The sequence below is a fragment of the Macaca mulatta genome, chromosome 10 (assembly GCF_049350105.2).
Source record: "Macaca mulatta isolate MMU2019108-1 chromosome 10, T2T-MMU8v2.0, whole genome shotgun sequence".
NCBI classification, from domain to species: domain Eukaryota; kingdom Metazoa; phylum Chordata; class Mammalia; order Primates; family Cercopithecidae; genus Macaca; species Macaca mulatta.
In genome coordinates this window covers 9,798,875-9,822,746 of record NC_133415.1, presented here as the reverse complement: position 1 = coordinate 9,822,746, position 23,872 = coordinate 9,798,875, and the positions used below count along the sequence as shown (strand labels likewise).

At 47.8% G+C, this 23,872-nt stretch overlaps 2 protein-coding genes across 2 annotated transcripts in view; both read left to right on the top strand.

Moving 5' to 3' along the window:
- Nucleotides 1-26: 26 nt before the first annotated feature.
- Nucleotides 27-7,682, top strand: LOC712231 (uncharacterized). Its single transcript, XM_015150470.3, is given in 3 exon segments — nucleotides 27-1,604; nucleotides 3,889-7,660; nucleotides 7,663-7,682. Coding segments are annotated over 3 exon segments (4,008 nt in total). The 5' UTR covers nucleotides 27-1,388.
- Nucleotides 7,683-10,396: 2,714 nt separating this feature from the next.
- MEI1 (meiotic double-stranded break formation protein 1) overlaps nucleotides 10,397-23,872 on the top strand; it is a 103,603-nt gene continuing 90,127 nt past the window's right edge. The window contains exons 1-3 of the mRNA XM_015150474.3: nucleotides 10,397-10,606; nucleotides 15,373-15,496; nucleotides 16,555-16,605. Of these exons, the coding sequence (XP_015005960.3) occupies nucleotides 10,433-10,606; nucleotides 15,373-15,496; nucleotides 16,555-16,605 (349 nt within the window). The 5' untranslated portion in view covers nucleotides 10,397-10,432. The remainder of the gene's footprint in view (nucleotides 10,607-15,372; nucleotides 15,497-16,554; nucleotides 16,606-23,872) is intronic.

The window sequence follows — 23,872 nt, the reverse complement described above, 5'->3', positions numbered from 1 at the left end:
CCCCGCCCCCTACGGGGCACTGGCGCGGAAACTGGCTCTGTGTTGATGAAGGAACGTACTTTGGCGTTCTTATGAGCTGTCCAGTACAAATTATTGGCAGAAACAATGAATTAAAGATTCAAAAAATAACCCACCAGTCGGTCGCAGTGGCTTATGCCTGTAATCCTAGCACTTTGGGAGGCCGAGGCGGGCGGATCACTTGAGGACAGGAGTTCAAGACCAGCCTGGCCAACATGGCGAAACCCCGTCTCTACTAAAAATACAAAAATTAGCCAGGCGTGGTGGCGGGCGCCTGCAAACTCAGCTACTTGGGAGGCTGAAGCAGGAGAATCGCTTGAACCCCGGAGGTGGAGGCTGCAGTGAGCTGAGATCGTGCCACTGCACTCCAGCACTCCTGCTGGGGCAACAGAGCAAGACTCAAAGACCAAAAAAACAAAACAAAACAAAACAAAACAAAACAAGGCCGGGCGCGGTGGCTCACGCTTGTGATCCCAGCACTTTGGGAAGCTGAGGCGAGCGGATCACCTGAGGTTGAGAGTTCGAGACCAGCCTGACCAACACGGAGAAACCCCTGTCTCTACTAAAAATATAAAATTAGCCGAGGGTGGTGGCGCATGCCTGTAATCCCAGCTACTCGGCAGATTGAGGCGGGAGAATCGCTTGAACCTGGGAGGCGGAAGTTGCAGTGAGCAGAGATTGCGCCATTGCACTCCAGCCTGGGCAACAAGAGCAAAACTCGGTCTGAAAAAAAAAAAAATTCAGCCACTAAACGGTTAAGTCCTGGCTCATTATGATTGGCTGACGTCCCTGCCTGCTCAGATATTTATTTTGAATAGAACCTTTGGGTAAAAGAGTCTTCAGGGTAGCATTTATTTTCCCACCAACACTGATCCTAAGATGGGAAAAGTAATTACCCCATGGGAAATCAGGATACTGCAAGCAACGAGAAAGGGATGCTGAGTGGTTAAACAATAATACCTGTATTCAATACAGTGTTTATTAAATGTTTGATAATAGATAGAAGGACAGGCAGATCCAAGTATCTCATAGGAAGAAAGAAATCAAGCAGACTGCAGGTTATATAACCCCATCACACATTCAGGGAACTTAATCTCTTCATTCCAGAGGATGGGGTTGTTTAAAACAAGTTCTTCCTCTTAATTACTTTTGAGCAATTCCCCAATACTGTCCTTACCTGCACCAAGAGCATGCTAGCCAGCCCTGGCACCAGGGTCAGAGTTGAGGATGGGGCATCAGCCCGCTTTGTGAGGTGGCCTCAGTGACAGGGGTGCTATGATGTGGCAGCTATCCTACTGCAGCTGGCTGCATCAGATGTGCCAGGTCTGCCCCCTAGCTCCCAACACCATCTGCCTGGTCTAAACTTTGCCATGTTGTTGTCACTGTTGGGTGCCTGTGCCGTGGTGGGGCCATTCCATGGCCCTGAGTGGGAGCCAGTGCAGGGCCTGCTTTCCCAGGATCACAGCTGCAGGGACCCTCAGTGCTGTGGCAACCTGCTTGTCCTCTGCCTCTTTCTGGTCTGGCAGGTCCGGCACTATTGGCACCAGGTCACCAGGACCCGCTTCAGCACAAGGAATGTCATCAAGGTGAGTGGGCCCCATACACTTTCACCCTCCTTCCCTCAGCACCATGATTGTCTCTGTCACTTGTTACAAGGACCTTGTTTTATGGCTGGTGTACCAGAAATGAATCACAGGGAAACTCAGGCTGCTCGGGGAGAGCATCGGCCAAGCCCCAAACCCAGGAGTCACCCTGAGCTCCTCTCTTTCCCTCACTCCACACATTCAATCCATCTGCAAGTCCCAGGGGCTATACTTGCAAATTGTATCTCAAATCTGATCACTTCTCCCAACCACACCACACCTTCCTGGGCAGAGACACCATCATGTCTCACTTGGACCATAGCAACAGCCTTCTGCCCGGTTCTTACTGCTTCTCTTATGCAACAACAGCCTATCCTCCATATAGTCACCAGAATGGACTTCTCCTTTCTCTCTCTCTCTTTTTTTTTTCTGAGACAGAGTCTCACACTGTTGCCTGGGCTGGTGTGCAGTGGTGTGATCTTGGTTCGCTGCAACCTCTGCCTTCCTGGTTCAAGTGATTCTCCTGCCTCAGCCTCCCGAGTACCTAGGATTACAGGCACCTGCCACCACACCCAGTTAATTTTTTTTTTTTTTGTATTTTTAGTAGAGACAGGGTTTAACTATGTTGGCCAAGCTGGTCTCAAGCTCCTGACCTCGTGATCTGCCCGCCTCAGCCTCCCAAAGTGCTGGGATTACAGGCATGAGCCACTGCGCCTGGCCTCTTTTTTCTCTCTTAAAAAAAAAAAAAAAATTGGCGCAAGGATAATACACACACACAAATTACAAGTATGTAGATCGTAAATTTTCACAAATTGAATACATCAGTTTGTAGCATGCAGATTAAGAAACAAATAATTACCAGCAGCCCAGAAGTTTGCAGTCACAACTCTGCGGATTTCCTTTTCTTCTTCTTTTTTTTTTTTTTTGAGATGGAGTTTTGCTCTTGTTGCCCAGGCTGGAGAACAATGGTGCAATCTCGGCCTACCTCAACCTCCGCCTCCCAAGTTCAAGCAATTCTCCTGCCTCAGCCTCCTGAGTAGCTGGGATTACAGGCATGCACCACCACACCCAGCTAATTTTGTATTTTTAGTAGAGATGAGGTTTCTCCATGTTAGTCATGCTGGTCTCAAACTCCCATCCTCATGTGATCCGCCTGCCTTGGCCTCCGAAAGTGCTGGGATTATAGGAATGAGCCACTGCTCCCGGCCACCTCTGCAGATTTCTTTCTTTCTTTTTTTTTTTTTTTTTTTTTTTTTTGAGATGGAGTCTTGCTCTGTGGCCCAGGCTAAAGTCCAGTGGTGCGATCTTGGCTCACAGCAACCTCTACCTCCCAGGTTCAAGCGATTCTCCTGCCTCAACCTTCCTAGTAGCTGGGATTACAGGCACGTGCCACCACGCACAGCTAATTGTTGTATTTTTAGTAGACACAGGGTTTCACCATGTTGGCCCAGCTGGTCTCAGACTCCTGACCTCAAGTGATCCACCCACCTTCGCCTCCCAAAGTGTTGGGATTACAGGTGTGAGCCACCACGCCTGGCCGACTCTGTGGATTTGTTTTTTTTTTCAGATGGAGTCTCGCTCTGTCACCCAGGCTGGACTGCAGTGGCATGATCTTGGCTCACTGCAACTTCCACCTCTCGGGTTCAAGCAATTCTTGTAACTCAGCCTTCTGAGTAGCTGGGATTACAGGCATGCACCACGATGGTCAGCTAATTTTTGTATTTTTAGTAGAGATGGGGTTTCGCCATGTTGGCTAGGCTGGTCTGGAACTCCTGACCTCAAGTGATCCACCCATCTTGGCCTCCCAAAGTGCTGGGATTACAGACATGAGTCACCATGCCCTGCCATCAGAACAAACTTTTGGAAACAGAACGTAGCACTTAGCTGCTCAAAACCCTGCAGTGGCTCCTGTACTTATATTATTCGTCAAACTCATAATAAAATTCACATTCCTAATCATGACTCTAAGGACCAGCGTAATCTGTCCTGTGTTTGTCTCCAATCTTATCTCCCAGTGCTCTCCTCGTTATTGGTTCCATTCTGGCCACACGGTCTTCTTTGCTGTTCCTGTACACGTAATTTTGTTCCATCCTCAAGCCTTTGTAGTTAATGTCTCCTCTGCCTACAATGCTCTTTCTTCAGATGTCACTTGGTTTACCCTTTACTTCATTCAGGTCTCCAGTCAAATGTCACTTCCTCCAAGAAGCCTTCCCTGACTATTCTGTCTGTGTGGATTATGCAAATTATTATGTGTTCAAGGATTTTGCTTCTCTGTTCTCACCTACAGGTGCCACTGCAGAAACGGGCAGTGCCCTCCATGAGGTGCAAAACTGTCTTCGAGCTGACTCCTGAATTCTTCAGTCCTGGAAAGTACAGGGGCCTAGGTTCTCAACAATGGGCACAAAGGCAGAGATGGGGATACCGGAGGAGCCTCCAGGAATCATGGGCCCAGAACCCGCTCTGTCTACAGCACCCATGTCCAGGCCCACCTTCAGGTGTCCACACCTACTCTCAGCCCATCTTTTGTACCACTTCCATTTCAAACACCTGTCTACTGCCTCAGGATAGTTCCTGGAAAGCGTGGCAGGTGCCTTGGTGTCTCCGTGATGGTCAGACTCGCCCTGCCTTAGATATGTGTCAAGAGATGGAGCAGCTGTTGCTTCACTCACAGGAAAGGTTGGTGTCACTGGAGTCTGTCATCAGCATGAGGTCTCACCCCAACTCGATGACCTTAACCACCTCTCTTCCAAACTTACTTTCAGCTCAGAGGCTGCAGTTCTGTCCCAGAAAGCTCCTGTCTGATCCTTCCCACCAAACACTGAGAATGTGCACTTGGAAGTCTTGGGACTGTCCACCAGAGGCCTGGGAATCAGGGGGTAAAAACCAGACAGCAGGCAGAGAGGATAGTAGACAGACCCAGGCTGCAAGGTGGATGAACCAGACAGGGAGCAGACGGGAGGATGCTTCAGAAATCCAGTCATCTGGGGAGCAGTTCCCAGTAGACTTTGGAATGGAGGGTGATGCAGAGACTAAAGTGTTGGAGTGTGCAAACCAGAGACTAGTAATAAGTGAAACTGATGGCGAGATCTTGACACCAGGGTGGGACAACCAGGACCAGATGGGAGTTGAGAGTAGAACCAACATTCAGGAACTAGGGAATAGAAACCAGAGGGAGGCTGGGGGTAAGAATCCCCCTGAAACCCAGGCACATATGGGAGAGAACCAAGAACAGTTAAGATGTAAAATTGATGCAGAGACCCAAACACCTGAGTGGGAGAACCAGGATAAGAATGGAAGTGAGGATGCTGTGGAGACCCAGACATTTGAGAGGAAGGACAAGAAACAGGCCAGAGGGGAGGATGGGGAAGAGATCCAGGCTCAAGGATTGGGGAAGCAATGCCAGACTGGAGATGAGAATGGTGAGGAGACCCAGACACCACAGTGGGAGAAACAAGATCAGATGAAAGGTGAGGCTAATGTGGAAATTCAGACAGAAGAGGGGAGAAACAAGGACCAGGTTGGAGGTCAGGATGCTGCACAAACCCAGTCATGTGGGAAGAAGAATGTGGGAGAAGTAAAAAAAGAGAATAGTGTAGAGACCCAGGCCTTGGATTGGGGAAAACAGGAATGTATTGGAAATGGAAATGTTACAGAGATCCAGACACCAAGGTGGGAGAAGCATGATCAAGGTGGAAGTAAGAAAGCTAAGAAGACCCAAGTATCTGGGGGAGAGAACCAGAAACAATTAAGTCATGAAATTCAAGTGTGGTGGGGAAATAAGGGCCTGAGAAGAGGTGAAGATGCTAAGGAAACCCAGATAGCTACCAAGAAGCAGCTCAGGGAGATAAGAGAGAAGGATTGGGTGATAATCCAGGCACTATGGTGGGGAAACCAGAGACAAGTAGCAAGTGAAATTTATAGAGAATTTGAGATACTATGTTGGGAGAATCAGAACTGGATTGGAGGTGAACATAGAGCAGAAAGTCAGGCATCAGAGAAGAGAGACCAGAGAAAGGATGGAGATGAGGTTGGCACAAATATCCTGGCACCCAAGGCTGAGATCCAGGAACAATTGAAAGGTGGAACTGATGTGGAGAGTCAGAGAAATGAGCCACTTAGAGAAGAGGATGGTACATACATTCAGTCACTAGGTAGGAGAGAGGTTAAAGATGATAATGATAAAGAGACCCAGGAACTTGGGGGAAAAAATCAGGGTAAGTTAGGAAATGAATTTAGTGGAAACATTCACATACCAAAGGCGAAGAATCAGGAACATATTAGAGGCAAAGATGGTGCACATACCCAGACATGTGAGTCAGGGAACTGGGGCAAATTAACAAGTCAAATTGATGGAGAAACGCATTCAGCAGAATGGAAGAAAGATGAGCAGATTGGAGGTGAGAATGGGACAGAAATTCAGATACAAGGGAAGAGAAACCTGAGAGAAGTTGGAGGTGAGGATGGTGTAAAGACTTGGGCACCTGGGAAAGAAACCCAGAGTCAGTTTAGAAGTGATATTGGTAGAAAGATCCTTTTATCAGAGTGGAAGAGCCAGCAGCAGATGGGAAGTGAGAATGGAACAGAAATTCAGGCTCCAGTGGAGAGAAACCAGAGAGAACCTGGAGGTGAGGATGGTGTAAAGACTCAGAGATCTAAGAGAGAGAACGAGGACCAGTTAGATGGTGAAATTGGAGGGAGTCACTCACCAGGGAGGAGGAACTGGGAGCTGACTGGAAAGAATGTTGCAGAAAATCAAGCATCAGAGAAGAGAAACCAGAGAGAGGTTGGAAACAAGGATGGTAGAATGATCTGGAGGCTTAGGGGAAAAAAATGGAGGCTTAGAGCAAAGAACCAGAGACTGTTAAAAAGTAAAGGTAATGGAAAGACCTGTTTATCAGAGTGGAAGAATCAGGAACAGGGTGGAGGTGGGAATGATGAAGAAATTCAAATACAGGGGAAGAGAAACCTGAGAGGGACCACAAGTGATGATGGTACAGAGACCCAGGCTCCTGCAGGAGATGACCAGGGACAGTTAAGAGGTGAAATTGATAAAGAGATCCAGGTACAAGGGCAAAGAAATAAGAATGAGGGTGGAGTTGAGGACGTTGCAGAACTCCAGGATATAGGAAGCCAGAGAAAGTGCACAGATGAGGATGTTGGAGGGCCTCAAGCACCAAGGGGAGGAAACAAGGATCTGGTCAGAGGAGAGGATGCTGTGAGAGACAGTCTCCAAGTCGACTGTTCTGGGAATGAGAGGCCCACAGGCAGGAAGCACAGCCTACCATGGCCTCCAGCCTTCACTGGCTATGGACTTGGGACTCTGGAACAGGAACAGGCAGTGGCTGTGAATGGTTTCATCTCTGCCCCCTGTCCTGAGACAAATCCTTTCCCCCACAGGGGTGAAGTCTTCCTGCTGGTGGATGGGGAGGGAGAGCATCTGGCCAGCCAAGGCATAACCCCTGCCAGGGATCATAGAGTGGGAATCAGTCCAGCCTCCCAGCAGGCCCAACCTGAAACCTGGAGGAGACGACAAAGGGACAAAGGGGTGGATCCAGAGAAGGCCCCCAGCCTGACTCGGCAGCCCCAAAACCCTCTGTCTCTGACTGCTCCCTTGGGCATGCCCTCTGCTTGCCCCTGTCTCCCGTGTGGCCCAGCCCCGGAACCTGCCATCGCTCTGGAGGGTGCTCCCACTGCCCTCACTAGCCTGCCCAAGGGGACAGGCCTCAAGAAGAGCAAACGACTGCTCCTGGAGTCCCTCATGCGGAGGAGGATTGCACACCTGAAGTGGGGTCTTCCCCGGCGGATCCTGGAGTCCTATTTCCTGTTTAACTTCTTAGGATCTTGCTCATTGACCCTTGCTGGGGCGAGGCTCCCTGGACTGAACACAGGCCAGCAGCTCCAAGCGCAGCAGGAAAGGTATTGTGAGGCCCAGGGCTCCTCACCAGGCCTTAAGTCCCCAGAGAGGTTCCAGAGGGTTCTGCGCCCAGACAGAAAAAGCTCAAAACTTCCTACACAAGCCAGAGCTCTGGAGAGCAACAGACTGCACAGATCAGAGCCCATGGGCATTTCCATCCAGCCTGAAAGGGCCATGAGAGTCAGGCCACCCGGGGGCGCCAGAGAACTACAGGAGATCCAGGAAGCACCTGCTAGGACCAAGCTCCAGGATCCCAGGATCCCCAGGCCGGCAGCGGAGTCTAGGAGCTGGTGTGGCCTACAAAGGGTGGGAGAGCCTCCCAATGAGAACAGCAGGGGCAGGAAAATGATCAAGTCAAGGGTCTCCCAGGTGGCAGAAAGGGCTCCCAGTAGAATGAGGACCTCATCCTCCAGGGCAGACCTCGCCCACTGGAAGAAGGAATGTATATCCTGGGAGCCCTCTAAGTCCCCCAAGCCCCCCAGACTCAAATGCCAGCAGCCCACATACAGGAGAAGAGGAAGCCTGGAATCTACAGGGTGCAGAGGGGCTGGGCAGCAGCCTTCCTACCATTGTGCAGAACCTGTCAACTTCAAAGGGAGGCTCCACTCTGCGGTGGCAAAGCTGAGCCTGACCCTTCTGAACAAGATGTCCTGGTCCCCACAGCTCACCAAGTGCCAGCACTTGGCCCCTAACCTGAGCCTGAGGGAACCTGATTCTACTCTGCTTCCCAAAGTGGGTGATCCACGTGCAGGGGAGGACAGCATCGGAGACCACACTGCTTCACAGAGGGATCTTCAGCCGCGAGGTCACTGCTGTACTGGGGCCACCCTTCCTAAGACAGAGAGTCCCCAGGGCCAGGGAGCACCTGGGAACCCAAATGGGGCTCCACAGAATACACCAGCCTCCAAAAAGTTTAGTATTATGAAGCATCTGAGTTTTTTTCTCTTCCAGCATGGCTTTAAAAAGCAGACTCAGGCCCAGAGTCCTCAGGACACATCAGAAAAGCTTTGAGAGTGTCCTGATCCCCGCAAAACCTCTAATAAATTGGTCATTTGGGTCCTGTGGTGTTCTGATTTCTCTGGCACATTTTCCAAGCGCCCCCTTTTGGGGTTTCGGATACTTTGTGGGTGGGGTAGAAGCCACTTCCACTCTGTGGTTGTGAAGGTTTAGGGAATGTGGATTAACCCAGGGTTATCTCCGAAACACCTCCCCTCCCAGCTCCTCACAGTAGAGTCCACTGAGGTTCTGTCCTGCCCTGTCCCCAGGCTAATCCTGATTGAGGCAGGATACTCCAAAAGCTTCAGCTGCTTATGGGGAGGGGTGATCCTCTGCATGGGACACTTTTTTTTTTTTTTTTTGAGATGGAGTCTCCCTCTGTGGCCCAAGCTGGAGTGCAGTGGCTTGATCTTGGCTCACTGTAACCTTCACCACCCGGATTCAAGCGATTCTCCTGCCTCAGCCTCCCAAGTAGCTGGGATTATAGTCATGAGCCACCATGCCCGACTATTTTTAGTAGAGGGGGGTTTTGCCATGTTGCCCAGGCTGATCTCGAACTTCTTTCTCTCTCTCTTTATTTTTTTTTTTACTTCTATTTTTATTTTTTGGTCTCAAGCTTCTGATTTATTTGAGATGGAGTCTTCCTCTGTCACCCAGGCTGGAGTGCGGTGGCGTGATCTAGGCTCACTGCAACCTCCACCTCCCAGGTTCAAGTGATTCTCCTGCCTCAGCCTCCTGAGTAGCTGGGATTGCAGGTGCCCACCACCGGCTAAATTTTCTATTTTTAGTAGAGACAGGGGTTCTGCCTTGTTGACCAGGCTGGTCTCAAACTCCTGACCTTAGGTGATCTGCCCACCTTGGCCTCCCAAAGTGCTGTGATTACAGGCATGAGCCAACATACTCAGCCTCTAATTGCTTTTAGATACAAATCCTTGAGATCACTTATTTTCCCTTTTTTTTTTTTTTTTTTTTTTATGGAGTCTTCCTCTGTGGCCCAGGCTGGAGTGCAGTGGCGCAATCTCAGCTCACTGAAACCTCTGCCTCCCAGGTTCAAGCAATTCTCCGCCTCAGCCTCCCAAGTAGCTGGGATTACAGGCCCATGCCACCACACCCAGCTAATTTTTTGTATTTTAGTATAGATGGGGTTTCACCATGTGGGGAGACATGGTCTTGAGCTCCTGACCTCCTGATCTGCCCGACTCGGCTTCCTAAAGTGCTGGGATTACAGGCGTGAGCCACCGCGCCGGACCTTCACTTTTAAAAAACAGTAGAAATAGGCCGGGCGCGGTGGCTCAAGCCTGTAATCCCAGCACTTTGGGAGGCTGAGACGGGCGGATCCCGAGGTCAGGAGATCGAGACCATCCTGGCTAACATGGTGAAACCCCGTCTCTACTAAAAAAAAAAAATACAAAAAACTAGCCAGGCCCGGTGGCGGGCGCCTGTAGTCCCAAGCTACTCGGGAGGCTGAGGCAGGAGAATGGCGTGAACCCGGAAGGCAGAGCGTGCAGTGAGCTGAGATCCGGCCACTGCACTCCAACCTGGGCGAAAGAGCGAGACTCCGTCTCAAAAAAAAAAAATAAAATAAAATAAAATAAATAAATAAATAAATAAAAAATAGTAGAAATAGCTTCCTTTCCTTCCTTTTTCAAGACAAATGTCCCCTACTTTATAATTGCTTTTCAACTTTGGGTGTGGTAAAGACATTCCTGCAGGGTTCTAAGCACAAACTGCTTTTGGCTTAATTAAACACGATCCAGAGCCCTTGTGTCCACCACTCGCCCTCAGGGGCTGCTTGCCTGACACTGCAGCGCCCTGGGTCCGTGCAGGCGCACTCCACACCGACGCAGGTCTGTCCTCCAAGTGCGCATGCGTGCAGTCTGAGCGGGAAAAAGTGCCGCCTCAGTTGAGCGCAGGCGAGGAGATGGCTGTGAGGGAGGCGGCGACGGTGGGCACTCCCGGGCCCAGGAGGGAGGAAGAGGCGGCGCTGCTCTTCCAGAGGGTCCATTACCGGCACGACCCGCGCTGGCTGCTGCCCGTGACCCCCCGCCTGTGCCTGGCCTGCGCGCTGGAGCTGCTGCCGGAGCCCAGCGTGTCGGTGCGGATGGAGCCTTTCCTTCGGAAGACCTGGGTTTGGGCATTTCCCTCAGCAAACGCCGCCGGGCCCTCGCCAGACCCGCTCTGGTGAACCCGACGCGAAACCGAGCCCCCGCGCTGTGTTCACTCTCCTCTCAGTCAGCCCATCCGGGACCCAGCCGCAGTGGCTTCGCGGGCGCCTCAGCCCCAGGCGGGTCTGCTGGTTCTCGGGGGAGCCCCGCCCACCCGGCTCTGCCCCTGAAAGGGCGGGAATCCGGATCCCCCAGAACCTCACCCAGCCTCAGGGACACGCCTTCCCACCTTCTGCCTTCTGGCTCCTTCCCTTTGCTGCCCCTGCCTCCATTTCCTGGGGATTCGGCCTTAGCTCAGGCTCCCGCCATTTCAGCCCCCGCTCACCTGCGGGCCAGGCGCGCGCGCGACGGCTGCTCCTCATTCTCTTCAGCTGTCGGGGTGTGAATCGGAGGAGGGGCCGTCTGGGCTCCGAGAGGACAGGAGTGACAGGTTACAGCCGGGCAGAAGTGGGGTGAACGCTACCCGTGTTTGCAATTAAGTAGTTTTGTTTGTTTGTCTTGAGATGGAGTTTCACTCTATAGCCCAGGCTGGAGTGCAGTGGCGCCATCTCTGCTCACTGCAACCTCGGCCTCCCGGGTTCAAGCGATTCTCCTGCCTCAGCCTCCCGAGTACTGGGATTACAGGCATGCGTTACTACACCTGGCTAATTTTGTATTTTTAGTAGATAAAGGGTTTCCCCAACTTAGGCTGGGTCTTGAACTCCCGACCTCAGGTGATCCACCCGCCTCGGCCTCCCAAAGTGCTGGGATTACAGGCATGAGCCACTGTGCCTGGCTGATTTTGATAATTTTGTCTCAGGATACCTTCACACCTTTACAAACTGTTGACCCCAAAGAGCTTTTGTTTATGTAGGTTATATCCAGTGATTTTTTTTTTTTTTTTGAGACGGTTTTTGTTTTTGTTTTTTTTTTTTTTTGAGATGGAGTCTCGCTCTGTCACCCAGGTTGGAGTGCAGTGGTGTGATCTCCCCTCACTGCAACCTCCACCTCCCAGGTTCAAGCAATTCTCTTGCTCCAGCCTCCTGAGTAGCTGGGATTACAGGCATGTGTCTCCATGCCCAGCTAGGTTTTGTATTTTTAGTAGAGATGGGGTTTCACCATGTTGGCCAGGTTGGTTTTGAACTCCTGACTTTGTGATCTGCCCACCTAAGCCTCCCAAAGTGCTGGGATTACAGGCGTGAGCCACCACACTTGGTCTGTCCATTGATATTTACTGTATTAGACATAAAAACAAAATTTAAAGTTTTATTTATTTAGAAGGAATAGCACATTCATTATATATTAACAAATTTTGTGGGTTTTTTGTTTTTTTTTTTTTCCGAGACAGGGTTTTGCCCTGTTGCCCAGGCTGGAGTGCAGTGGTGTGATCATAGCTCACTGCAGCCTTGATGTCCTGGGCTCAAGCGATCCTCCTACCTCAGCCTTATAAGTAGCTGAGACTACAGGTGTGCACCACCATGTCCAGGTAACTTTTTATTGTTTTTTGAGACTGGGTCTCACTATGTTGCCCAGGCTAGTCTCAAAACTCCTGGACTCAAGCAGTGATCCCCTCGCCTTGGCTTCCCAAAGTGCTGGGATTACAGGTATGAGCCACTGTGCCTGGCCCATAAGTAATTTTTTATTGTGGCAAAATATAGATAACATACAGTTTGTTTTTAGATCTTTTTAAGTGTACGGTCCTGTGGCATTAGTAATTTAAAAAAAAGTAAATAACTGTATTTTCTCAAAACAAGAAAGATAGTGACAGGAGTGGCTTTGTTTTACATTTTTGCAAGTTGCTTTAATTGAAGACAGGTTGGCCAGGCACAGTGGCTCAGGCCTGTAATCCCACTGCTTTGGGAGGCAGAGGTGGAAGGATCACTCGAGCCCAGGAGTTCAAGACTGCATTGAGCGATGATCAAGTCACGGCATACCTTCTTGGACAAGAGCAAGACCCTGTCTCTCTTAAACACAGCTGGATATATTTATTTACTTACTTATTTTTTTGAGATGGAGTTTCACTCTTGTTGCCCAGGCTGGAGTGCAATGGTGTGATCTTGCCTCACTACAACTTCTGCCTCCCAGGTTCAAGCGATTCTCATGCCTCAGCCTTCCAAGTAGCTGGGATTACAGGCATGCGCCACCACGCCTGGCTAATTTTGTATTTTTAGTAGAGATTGGGTTTCTCCATGTTGGTCAGATTGGTCTTGAACTCGCAACCTCAGGTGATCTGCCTGCCTCGACCTCCCAAAGTGCTGGGATTACCGATGTGAGCCACTACACCCAGCCAAACAGCTGGATTTTTATCTATTTCTGAATTCAGTCTGTTGTGATGTCATGTCATGTAGTCTCAAAAACTCCACTGTACACTTGTGGGAGAATAAGAATGAGAAAGACTGGGCCAGGTCCAGTGACTCACACCTGTAATCCCAGCACTTTGGGAGGCTGAGGTGGTTGGATCACGAGGCCAGGAGTCAAGAGCAGCCTGGCCAACATGGAAAAAAAATGAGGAAGACTAAGAACATTTTAATATTATATGAAAATATTTTTGTTATTGTAGACCTCTGGAAAGTGTTTTAGGCACCCTTAGGAATCCCCACACTGTGCTCTAGGAACTTGGAAACTAGCTAATAACCTCTGAATTTTCATTAAGGATGGAAATTCTGAGGCTGCTTTTCTTGGACAGTAAATCAGAGATGAGTAAGACAGTGCAGGGGGGAGAAAATAAGATAACATGTTATTTGGAACTTAGAAGAATGAACATGTTTGTGGTCAAGTGCTGTTCAGGGTAAGGAGAGGAATTAGGAAAGGGTTCTTACAGGAGGAAGCATTCAAATTAGGTTTAAGAAGATGGGTGAGATTTGGACCAGAGGAAGTGGGAGGCTGATTATCCCAGGAGGTAGGTATTATAAGGATGGGTTTTGGGGATAATCAGAGTGTTTGAAGGGAAATTGAAAGAGATGAGATTGGAGAGACAGGTTGAGGACAGTTATTTGAAGAGTTTGAAACCCAGCTAAGGAGCTTGAACATAATCTGTCAGATGAAGGGGAGTTATTAGGATTTTTTGAGTAGCTCATAGATCACTACCTTAATCTATTATGTAGGATGAATTGGTGAAGGAAAAACAGGAGCCTTACAGTAGCACAGATGAGAAGCAATAAGAGATGCAACTTCTACCTTTTATTGAGCACACTTTTCTTTTGAGATGGAGTTTCACTCTTGTTGCCCAGGCTGGAGTGCAATGGCGCAATCTTGGATCACCGCAACCTCCGCCTCCCGGGTTCAAGCGATTCTTCTGCCTCAGCCTCCTGAGTAGCTGGGATTATAGGTGCCTGCCACCACGCACAGCTAATTTTTGTATTTTTAGTAGAGAAGAGGTTTCACCATGTTGGCCAGGCTGGTCTTGAATGCCTAACCTCAGGTGAGCCACCCACCTTGGCCTCCCAAAGTGCTGAGATTACAGGTGTGAGCCACCACACCTGGCTTGAACACACTTTTCTTTTTCTTTCTTTCTTTTTTTTTTTAGACGGAGTTTTGCTCTTGTTGTCCAGGCTGGAGTGCAGTGGTGCACGATCTTTGCTCACCACAACCTCCCCTCCTGGATTCAAGCGATTCTCCTGCCTCAGCCTCCCAATTAGTTGGGGGTATAGGCATACGCCACCACGCCCGGCTAATTTTGTACTTTTAGTAGAGATCAGATTTCTCTTGGTCAGGCTGGTTTTGAACTCCCAACCTCAGGTGATCTGCCCACCTCGGCCTCCCAAAATGTTGGGATTACAGGCCTAAGCCACCATGCCCGGCCTTTGAAAAGCCACACTTTTCTTTCTTTTTTTTTGAGACGAAGTCTCACTCTTGTCCTCCAGGCTGGAGTGCAATGGCGCTATCTCGGCTCACTGCAACCTCCGCCTCCCTGGGATTACAGGCACCTGCCACCATGCCCGGGTAATTTTTTTATTTTTAGTTGAGATGGGGTTTCACCATGTTCGCCGGGCTGGTCTCAAACTCTTGACCTCGTGATCCGCCTACCTTGGCCTCCTAAGGTGCTGAGATTACAGGTGTGAATCACTGCATCCAGCCTCTATTTTTGCTTGCTTGCTTTTTTTTTTCTTTTTTTTTTTTTTTGAGATGGAGTCTCGCTCTGTCGCACAGACTGGAGTGTGGTGGCGCAGTCTCGGCTTACTGCAAGCTCCGCCTCCCGGGTTCACGCCATTCTCCTGACTCAGTCTCCTGAGTAGCTGGGACTACAAGCGCCCGCCACCACACCGGCTAATTTTTTTTGTATTTTTAGTAGAGATGGGGTTTCACTGTGTTAGCCAGGATGGTCTCAATCTCCTGACCTCGTGATCCGCCTTTCTTGGCCTCCCAAAGTGCTGGGATTACAGGCGTGAGCCACTGCGCCTGGCCTATTTTTGCTTTCTTCACCAACATGTTAGGCTTAAATGAGCTGGTGGACGAAAGTGATTTGTAAAAAATAAATTGCTATGTAAATGTAGGGCATTAGGAACCTTAGCTCATGTATAATCTTCTGTATGAACACATGGATTCCTCTGTGTAAATGATACCCTTTTCCAACCTCCCTTGAAGGAGTATGGGTCTCGCCATAGTTTAAATGATCTCTCCGGTATCACCCTGTAATTGTACTTGGAAATTATGGTTGTTGGATTCAGAATAGCCAAGATTTGGTTACTATTGAATGTTTTTCTTCATTTGCTTCAAGTTGTTGCGCAAGAAGCACATGTTGTCTTGCTTCCAAGATGCCCTCGTGAGGCACACCTCCCTGGTCACGCAACTGGTGTCTCAGGATCAGAGAGTCTGCATCCGCTTCATAAGCGTGCTTTTTGGTAAGATTAGGAGGGAAATTTGATATGAGTTTTGAATGTGTAGTATGTATATCTGCTTTTGGAGGTCTTGGAAAAATGATCCTAGATGATTTAGATTTTTTGTATTGTAAAACTTTATTAGCAAATTGTTTTGTCATAATGATGTGGAAATGGCCCCTTTTCTAAGATCCAAGATGCATTTTACAGTAACTGACTTTACTAGAGCCAAGAAGTTAGTAAAAGTAAGAAGATGAAAATGGGAAATGTTGGCCAGGCATGGTGGCTCATGCCTGTAGTCCCAACACTTTGGGAGGCTGAGGCGGGTAGATCACTTGAGGTCAGGAGTTAGAGACCAGCCTGGTCAACATGGTAAAACCCCTGTCTCTACTAAAAATACAAAAATTAGCTCCATGTGGTGGCATGTGGCTGTAGTCCCAGCTACTCAGGAGGCTGAGTCATGAGAATTGCTTGAACCCTGGAGGCGGAGGTTGCAGTGAGACTAGTTCGTGCCACTGCACTCATCTGGGCAACAGAGCAAGACTCCATCTCAAAAAAAAATCTTCAAAGAGTCCAGTATAGGACTCTAAAGTCCAGCCTGGCCAATTATCTTTTTAAAGCCTGGGCAGGTCATTGAAAGTCAAAGTGTTTGGTGCTGAGAGTAGAATTTAGTTGGAACATTGTTTATAGCTGCTTTTAGACTTACAAATTACAGTGTGCCTGCATGGGTCTATTTCTCTTTGAAGAGAACTGTTAACCACTCCTTTTTTTTTTTTTTTTTTTTTTTTTTGAGACAGTCTCGCTCTGTCGCCCAGGCTCAGTTCACTGGAATCTCTGCCTCCTGGGTTCAAGCAATTCTCCTACCTCAGCCTCCTGAGTAGCTGGGACTATAGACACAGGCCACTACTCCTGGCTAATTTTTGTATTTTTAGTAGAAACGGGGTTTTGCCATATTGGTCAGGCTTTTGTTGAACTCCTGACCTCAGGTAATCTGCCACCTTGGCCTCCCAAATTGCTTGGATACAGGTATATGCCACCGTGCCCTGCCTAACCACCCCTTTCTTACCTCCCTCTGCTCCAAGGACTGTTACACAGCGTGGAAGATGGGAGTGTGACAGACCTCTGTATTGAAGGTAAGTTGAAACCATTGTATCTAGCACTTGAAGATGAAAGTATTAGTCTGAATTGCAGCTCTGGTTACCTGAGACCTTGGCGAAATTAAGAGGAACTCCATTAGTTTTCAATCACTAATTCAACATTTGTTTCTTTGTTGTTGTTGTTTTTTCTTTTTTTTCTGAGACAGAGTCTCTGTCGCCCAGGCTGGAGTGCAGTGGCCTGATCTCGGCTCACTGCAAACTCCGCCTCCCGGGTTCACGCCATTCTCCTGCCTCAGCCTCCCAAGTAGCTAGGACTACAGCCCCTGCCACCACGCCCAGCTAATTTTTTGTATTTTTTTAAGTAGAGACAGGGTTTCACTGTGTTAGCCAGGATGGTCTCAATCTCCTGACCTCGTGATGTGCCTGCCTCGGCCTCCCAAAGTGCTGGGATTACAGGTGTAAGCCACAGTGCCCAGCCTCAATATTTGTTTTTTACTTTTTTTTTTTTTTTAGATGGAGTCTTGCTCTGTTGCCCAGGCTGGAGTGCAGTGATGTGATCTCAGCTCACTGCAACCTCTGCCTCGCAGGTTCAAGCGATTCTCCTGTCTCAGCTTCCCGAGTAGCTGGGATTACAGGCATCTGCCACCACGCCCAGCTAATTTTTGTATTTTGAGTAGAGACAGAGTTTCATCATGCTGGCCAGGCTGGTCTCGAGCTCCCAGACTCAGGTGATCTGCCTGCCTCAGCCTCAAGTGCTGGGATTACAGGTGTGAGCCACTGCACCCAGCCCAATATTTCTTTCTTTCTTTCTCTCTTTTTCTTTTTCTATCTTTTTTTTTTTTTTTTTTTTTCTGTTGAGAGAGGGCCTCATTCTGTCGCCCAGGCTGGAGTGCAGTGGTACAATCATAGCTGACTGCAGCCTTGAACTCCTGGGTTCAAGCAATCTTCCCGCCTCAGCCTCCCAAGTAGCTGGGACTACAGGTGTGCACTACCATGACTGGCTAAAAAAATTTCTTTTCGTTGAGACGGGGACTTACCATATTGACCAGGCTGATCTCAAACGGCTATTCTCAAACTGTCCTCCCGCCTTGGCCTCCCAAAGTGCTGGGATTATAGGCGTGAGTCACCATTCCTGGCCTTACATTTTTTCCTTGGGTATCTACTCTGTGCTAGATACTGGATCAGGCACTACAGATACATAGATAGGTAAGACATGGTCCCTGTCTTCTAGGAGCTTACAATCTGGAGAAGAGATTGACTGACAGGTAAATAACTAGAGTTGATGAGTGATGTTACGAAGGCACATACAAAACTCTTTTTTATTACATCTCATATTGGTTCGTTGAGAGTTGTATGCACACAGGTGGTGGTTAAAACTGTTGAAGTGGACAGAGCGTGTTACCACAGGCCTGTAGTCCCAGCTACTTGAGAGGCTGAGGTGGGAGGATCCCTTGAGTCCAGGAGTTTGAGGTGACAGTGAGCTATGATTGGCCCACTGCACTCTAGCCTGGATGACAAAGTGAGACCCCCTTCTCTAAAAAAAAAAAAAAAAAAAACAAAACCAAAAATTGTCGAAGTGCATGGGTTTACCTATAAAGGGTTTGTAGAGAAAGAAGGTAAGAGCCCTGATAAGCGAGGATTCTTGCAGAGAGAGTGGGAATTGTACTAGTTAGGATCCAGTTAGGAAATAGAAGCTACACCAATTATTTGAATAGAAAATCTTTAAAGAATGGTTAAGTAGGCTGGGTGCAGTGGCTCATGCCCGTAATCCCAGCACTTCGGGAAGCTTAGGCCAGTGGATCACTGGAAGGCAGGAGTTCGAGACCAGCCTGGCCAACATGGGGAAACCGCATCTCTACCAAAAATTAAAAAAAAAAAAAAAAAAAAAAAAAAAAGGCCAGGCGTGGTGGTGGGCACCTGTAATCCCAGCTACTTGGGAGGCTGAGGCAGGAGAATCACTTGAACCCGGGAGGTGGAGGTTGCAGTGAGCTGAGATCATGCCATTGCACCACTGCACTCCAGCCTGGGGTGATACAGTGAGACCCCATTTCAATTGAAAAAATAATGTTGGTTAAGTAGGTAACTGAAGAAAAAGAGAACCACCAAATTTTCATGGAGATAGCAATTATAGAAAACAACTCCCCCACTGGGGCTGGGGAAACAAAGGAAAGAGGCTGAAATGGTTAAAACTTAGAAGTTTTGAGGAAGGGCCTACTTAATGAAACTCAGACCTCTGAGTGGCACTGACTAGATAATACTGTTGTCTCTGGAGGAGGAGAGATGCAATAAAGCTGGTTCTGGAAAAACTGCAGGCTGGATTCAGCTGCTGTCATAGAGTGGCACTGCCACTGCCAGGATAAAGAAGTGCTAAGGTGCCAGGCACCTTAATTGTGTAGGTCTGTAGTCCTGGCTACTCAGGAGATTGAGTTGAGAGGATCACTTGAGCTTAGGAGTTCAAGTCCAACATGGGCAACATAGCAAGATTGTCTCTTAAAAAAAAAAAAGGGTTAAGGAGATACTTATATGAATGGGAAGACTTATATGAATGGGAAACAGACAGGAAACCCATAGGAAACTAAGAGGAAGGGCAACTCCCTTCTTCCTACAGCCTCACCATCTCTTTCTAGTGCTCATTATTGGCAGAACTTAATGGGGTTCAGCTAGCAAAGCAAAAATGTGATCTGCAGAGTCTAGTCTTAGTATTCTAAGGCAAAGTAGAGGGTGGGTTTTGGAGCTCAAAGACAATAGTGTAATAACTGGTTTGGTCCATTCCTTTGGCTACTTGGTGTCCAGATACCCTTCTCCACATATTTGAACTCCCATAGAACAAAAACAACTTGGTTTTTACCTAACAAGATGTAACTGTCCTTCATTCATATACTTCATACAGACTAAGCCATTGTCAATTTGTCCACAACATAAGGGGGTTGATAATTTATTTTTAAATTCAATCACAGTCCTATATGAATATTCTGTTACCTAAAGACTAAATTTTAAAGCTAACCTCCACCAAAACTTGTTCAAACAATAAGGAAAAAAGGAGAGAGAAGAAAATAGTTAATATACAGAAATATATTACAATCTTCATTTTCATAACTGGTCACAAGGATATAGTTGATATTTATCATTTCCTTCTTAATGGGTTTGTTCTATGTATCCTTTGCCCTCAACCAGGGTCTCAACTGGTCAGGGTTTTTACCTGGTAGGGTGTCTCACACCTTCATTCCTGAAAGGTCTGAATCTTTTTTTTTTCCCAAGCCAAACTGTATCCAGCTTTATTAAAGATACTTTCCATAAACAGTCATGGTATTTCAGGCAGGACATGGGCAGACAGTCATTAACAGTATACAACAACTTTCAAACTCCCTTCTTCAATGGACTACCAAAAATCAGAAAGCCACTATAAAACCCAATGAAGTCTTCATCTGATGCTTTGAACAGGGAAAGTTTAGAGTGAGGGTTGACATTTCACATTTAACATGTTGTTTAACAACTTTTCGGCCGGGCACGGTGGCTCAAGCCTGTAATCCTAGCACTTTGGGAGGCCGAGACGGGCGGATCACAAGGTCAGCAGATCGAGACCATCCTGGTTAACATGGTGAAACCCTGTCTCTACTAAAAAATACAAAAAACTAGCCGGGCGAGGTGGCAGGCGCCTGTGGTCCCAGCTACTCGGGAGGCTGAGCCAGGAGAATGGCGTAAACCCGGGAGGCGGAGCTTGCAGTGAGCTGAGATCTGGCCACTGCACTCCAGCCTGGGCGACAGAGCTAGACTCCGTCTCAAAAAAAAAAAAAAACTTTTCACAAGCCAACCCTGGCTTTCAGGAATTGAAATGAAAATGGCAGAATTTATCTGAAGATCCACAATCTAAAAATAGAGCCACTGCTCTTTTGACAGGTGCCATCTCAGTGGCATCACTGGAAAGTCCAGATTGTCTGACACACTGGTAGCCAATGACTAGGGGTCAGGTCCCAACAGATGTCTGGGTCTTAAGGGAGTTAAGTCTATGCTGAAAGGTGGAAAGGGAGAAGAGGACATAAAAATGAATTTGTTTTTCCATACCACAAGGCTTTTGTGCCTCGGTGGCCATGTGTGTCAAAGTCAGGGAATCCCTCCTCCTGGGAGCCAAGAGGAAGTCTCTCAAAACTAGAAGGGAAAGATGTTTTCCCCACATCAATCCAGCTTTGCAGACTTTCTATTAGTGACATATGCCTCTTCCCCAAAAATATAACCGTGCAGTGTTCTGTGTGCTGACAACATACCTTAAAAAAATTCTGCATTTTTATAAAACTTGATAAAAAATAGTATTTCAAACTGTATAGTCACCAGAAGTACACAGTTATCAAAAATGCACACACTTCAGTTGGCATCTCCAGCACCTTCAGCTTTCTGTGCCTGGTCTGTTTTGGCATCTCCATTTTCTGCAGGGTTCTTCCCCTCCTTGCCAGCATCCGCTTTTCCCTTTTTCCCTTTGGGTACCTTCTCTCTCTTCTTTGCAGGGGCCTTTTTAGGCTTGAGCTCTGGCTTTGGAGAAGCAGATTTTGCAGACGACCTTGCGGTCTTTGTGGTTCGTCCTTCACCTTGGCGTCCCCTTCAGCCTTTCTCTTGGGCATGGTGGTAGCAGCGACGGTGGCGGGTTGTAGGCGCTGTGCGCGGGATGCAGCGGTGCACGGGCTTTGGCTGGTCTAGGGGTTGTTCTTACCTCTTCTTCTTCCAAAAGGTCTGAATCTTTAGTGGCTCTTCCTTTTTTTTGGTTGCTGATGTTTTTCATTAACTTTTACTATTGAATATGAGACTAGTAAGAAGAGCCCCGGAGAATACCTGGTTCCAGACATAGTCCTCCTTGCCATTATTGTTAGTGGCAACTGAGTTTCCCCTGGATATTGGGATCAATCATTCCAGGTAGTAGAATAATTCCTTATTTTCCTATTGGTTGAATGACACGAGGCACTCAAAATGGCCAGATGATAGTCACAACTTCTAATTCAATGAAACCATTGTGTGACCTTTCATGGAAGCATTCTTTCCTTAGGAACTAAGATCTTTAGCAGAGCCCAAAGTTGCAGGATAGGATATATTGTGGGCTGAATTTATATGTACCCCCCGCCCCCGGCAAATTTATATGTTGAAGCCCTAACTCTCAGAACCTCTCAATGTGAGTGTATTTGGGGATAGGGCCTTTAAAGAGGTGATTAAGCTAAAATGAGGCAATTAGGATGGACCCTAATCCAATCTGACTAGTATCCTTATAAGAAGAGGAAATTTGAACACACACAGACACCAGGGATGTGTATACACCAAGCAAAGACCATGTGAGGGCACAGTGAGAAGGTAGCCATCTACAAGCTAGAAAGAGAGGCCTCAGAAGAAACCAAATCTGCTGACACTTTGATCTTGGGCTTTCAACCTCAAGAACTGTGAGAAAATAAATTTCTGTTGTTTAAGCCATCAGGTCTGTGGTATTTTATTATGGAAGCCCTAGTGAGCTATTATAGTATACAAAAATTCTGCAAGTGGGTTAGTAAGTGTAATAGGGAAATGACTCCCACTTTACCCCTTGATTCCCTGACCCATGTATTCTACTGTGGGTAAGACAGCACCTAATGTTGATCACCGCATCAAAATATATACCACATGTAAGATAGAACCATATCCTTTCAGAGTGGTGTCTTTCAGGTGGTGGAATAACTGAGTCTTCATAGGCCATTCCACATTCTGTTAGGTCAGGTGATTCCAGGTGATAGAGTATGGGAAAAGAGCAGTGAATTTTATGGGCATGAGCCCATTGCCTCGCTTCTCTGGTGAAATGAGTTCCTTGATCCAGGTGATGTTGTGCAGAATACCATGATATTGAATAAGCCATTCTATAAGCTTACAGATGTGTTTTTGGCAGAAATGTTATGGTTTGGGAAGGCAAGTCCATATTCAGAATACATGTTTATTCCAGTGAGGACAAATCTTTGCCTCTCCATGATGGAAGGAGTATAGTGTAATCCATGTGACACCATATAATTGGCTGGTGCCTTCAGGAATGGTGCCATGCTGGGGTCTTAGTGTTGGTCTCTGCTTTTGGCAGGTTAGGCACTCAGTCGTGGCAGTAATCAATTTAGCCTTGACAAGGGAAAGTCCATGTTGTTGAGCCCAGTGCATAGCCTCCAGCTCTGCCACCATAGCCACCTTGTACTTGGATCCACTGAATAAGTACTTGATGGCTAGGGAAAGAGGTGGATTAACATTCACAAAATGTGCCATTTTGACTACCTGGTTATTGAGAATCTCTTCTATAATAGAAGTTCTTTAGAGAGCATTCACACAAGAGACAAATATCTTCCCACTTTATGCTCCCTCTGAAAGGCCCGTCTTCTTCTCCAGGCCTCATTGTCACCAATCTTTCCTTTTTTTCTCTTTTTTGAGACAGAGCCTCACTCTGTTGCCCAGGCTGGAGTGTAGTGGCGCAATCTTGGCTCCCTACAGCCTCTGCCTCCCAGGTTCAAGTGATTCTCCTGCCTCAGCCTCCGGAGTAGCTGGGATTACAGATGTGCGCCACCATGCCTGACTAATTTTTTTTTTTTTTTTTTGAGATGGAGTCTCGCTCTGTTGCCCAGGCTGGAGTGCAGTGGCACAATCTTGGCTTACTGCAAGCTCCGCCTCGCAAGTTCATGCCATTCTTCTGCCTCAGCCTCCCAAGTAGCTGGGACTACAGGTGCCCGCCATCATGCCTGGCTAATTTTTTTTGTATTTTTAGTAGAGACAGGGTTTCACCGTGTTAGCCAGGATGGTCTCGACCTCCTGACCTAATGATCCACCCATCTTGGCCTCCCAAAGTGCTGGGATTACAGGCATAAGCCACCATGCCTGGCCTAGTCACCAGTCTTTCAATTGTGTCTTTCTCAAGTCTCTGACCATCAAGCCAAAGAGTTAGCAGCTGCTCATAAGTCAATATGATCTGTATGTACTTCTGACCATCTCTCAGTCTAGCTAATGCAGACAATGTACCACTTGAAGTTCTGACCACCCAGGGTATTTCCCTTCATCATTTTCCTTCTAGGCCACCCTTGAGTGGGGCTACAATCCTACAGCCATCCACTTCTCGTTGGTACTAGTGTAGCTTGCAGAACCATCATCAGACCTCAGAAACTTCACCCAGTTGGAGAGCACTAGAGGAAGACTAAGCGTCAGGCAAGAAGGACTTGCTCCTTCCTCATGGTTCCTGTTTGCTTTCTGCCTGCTTCTTGTTTCTGTCCTGTTAGCCTAGAATGCTTCTTGACCCTGCAGTGACAGAACCTTCCCACAGCAGTTGCTG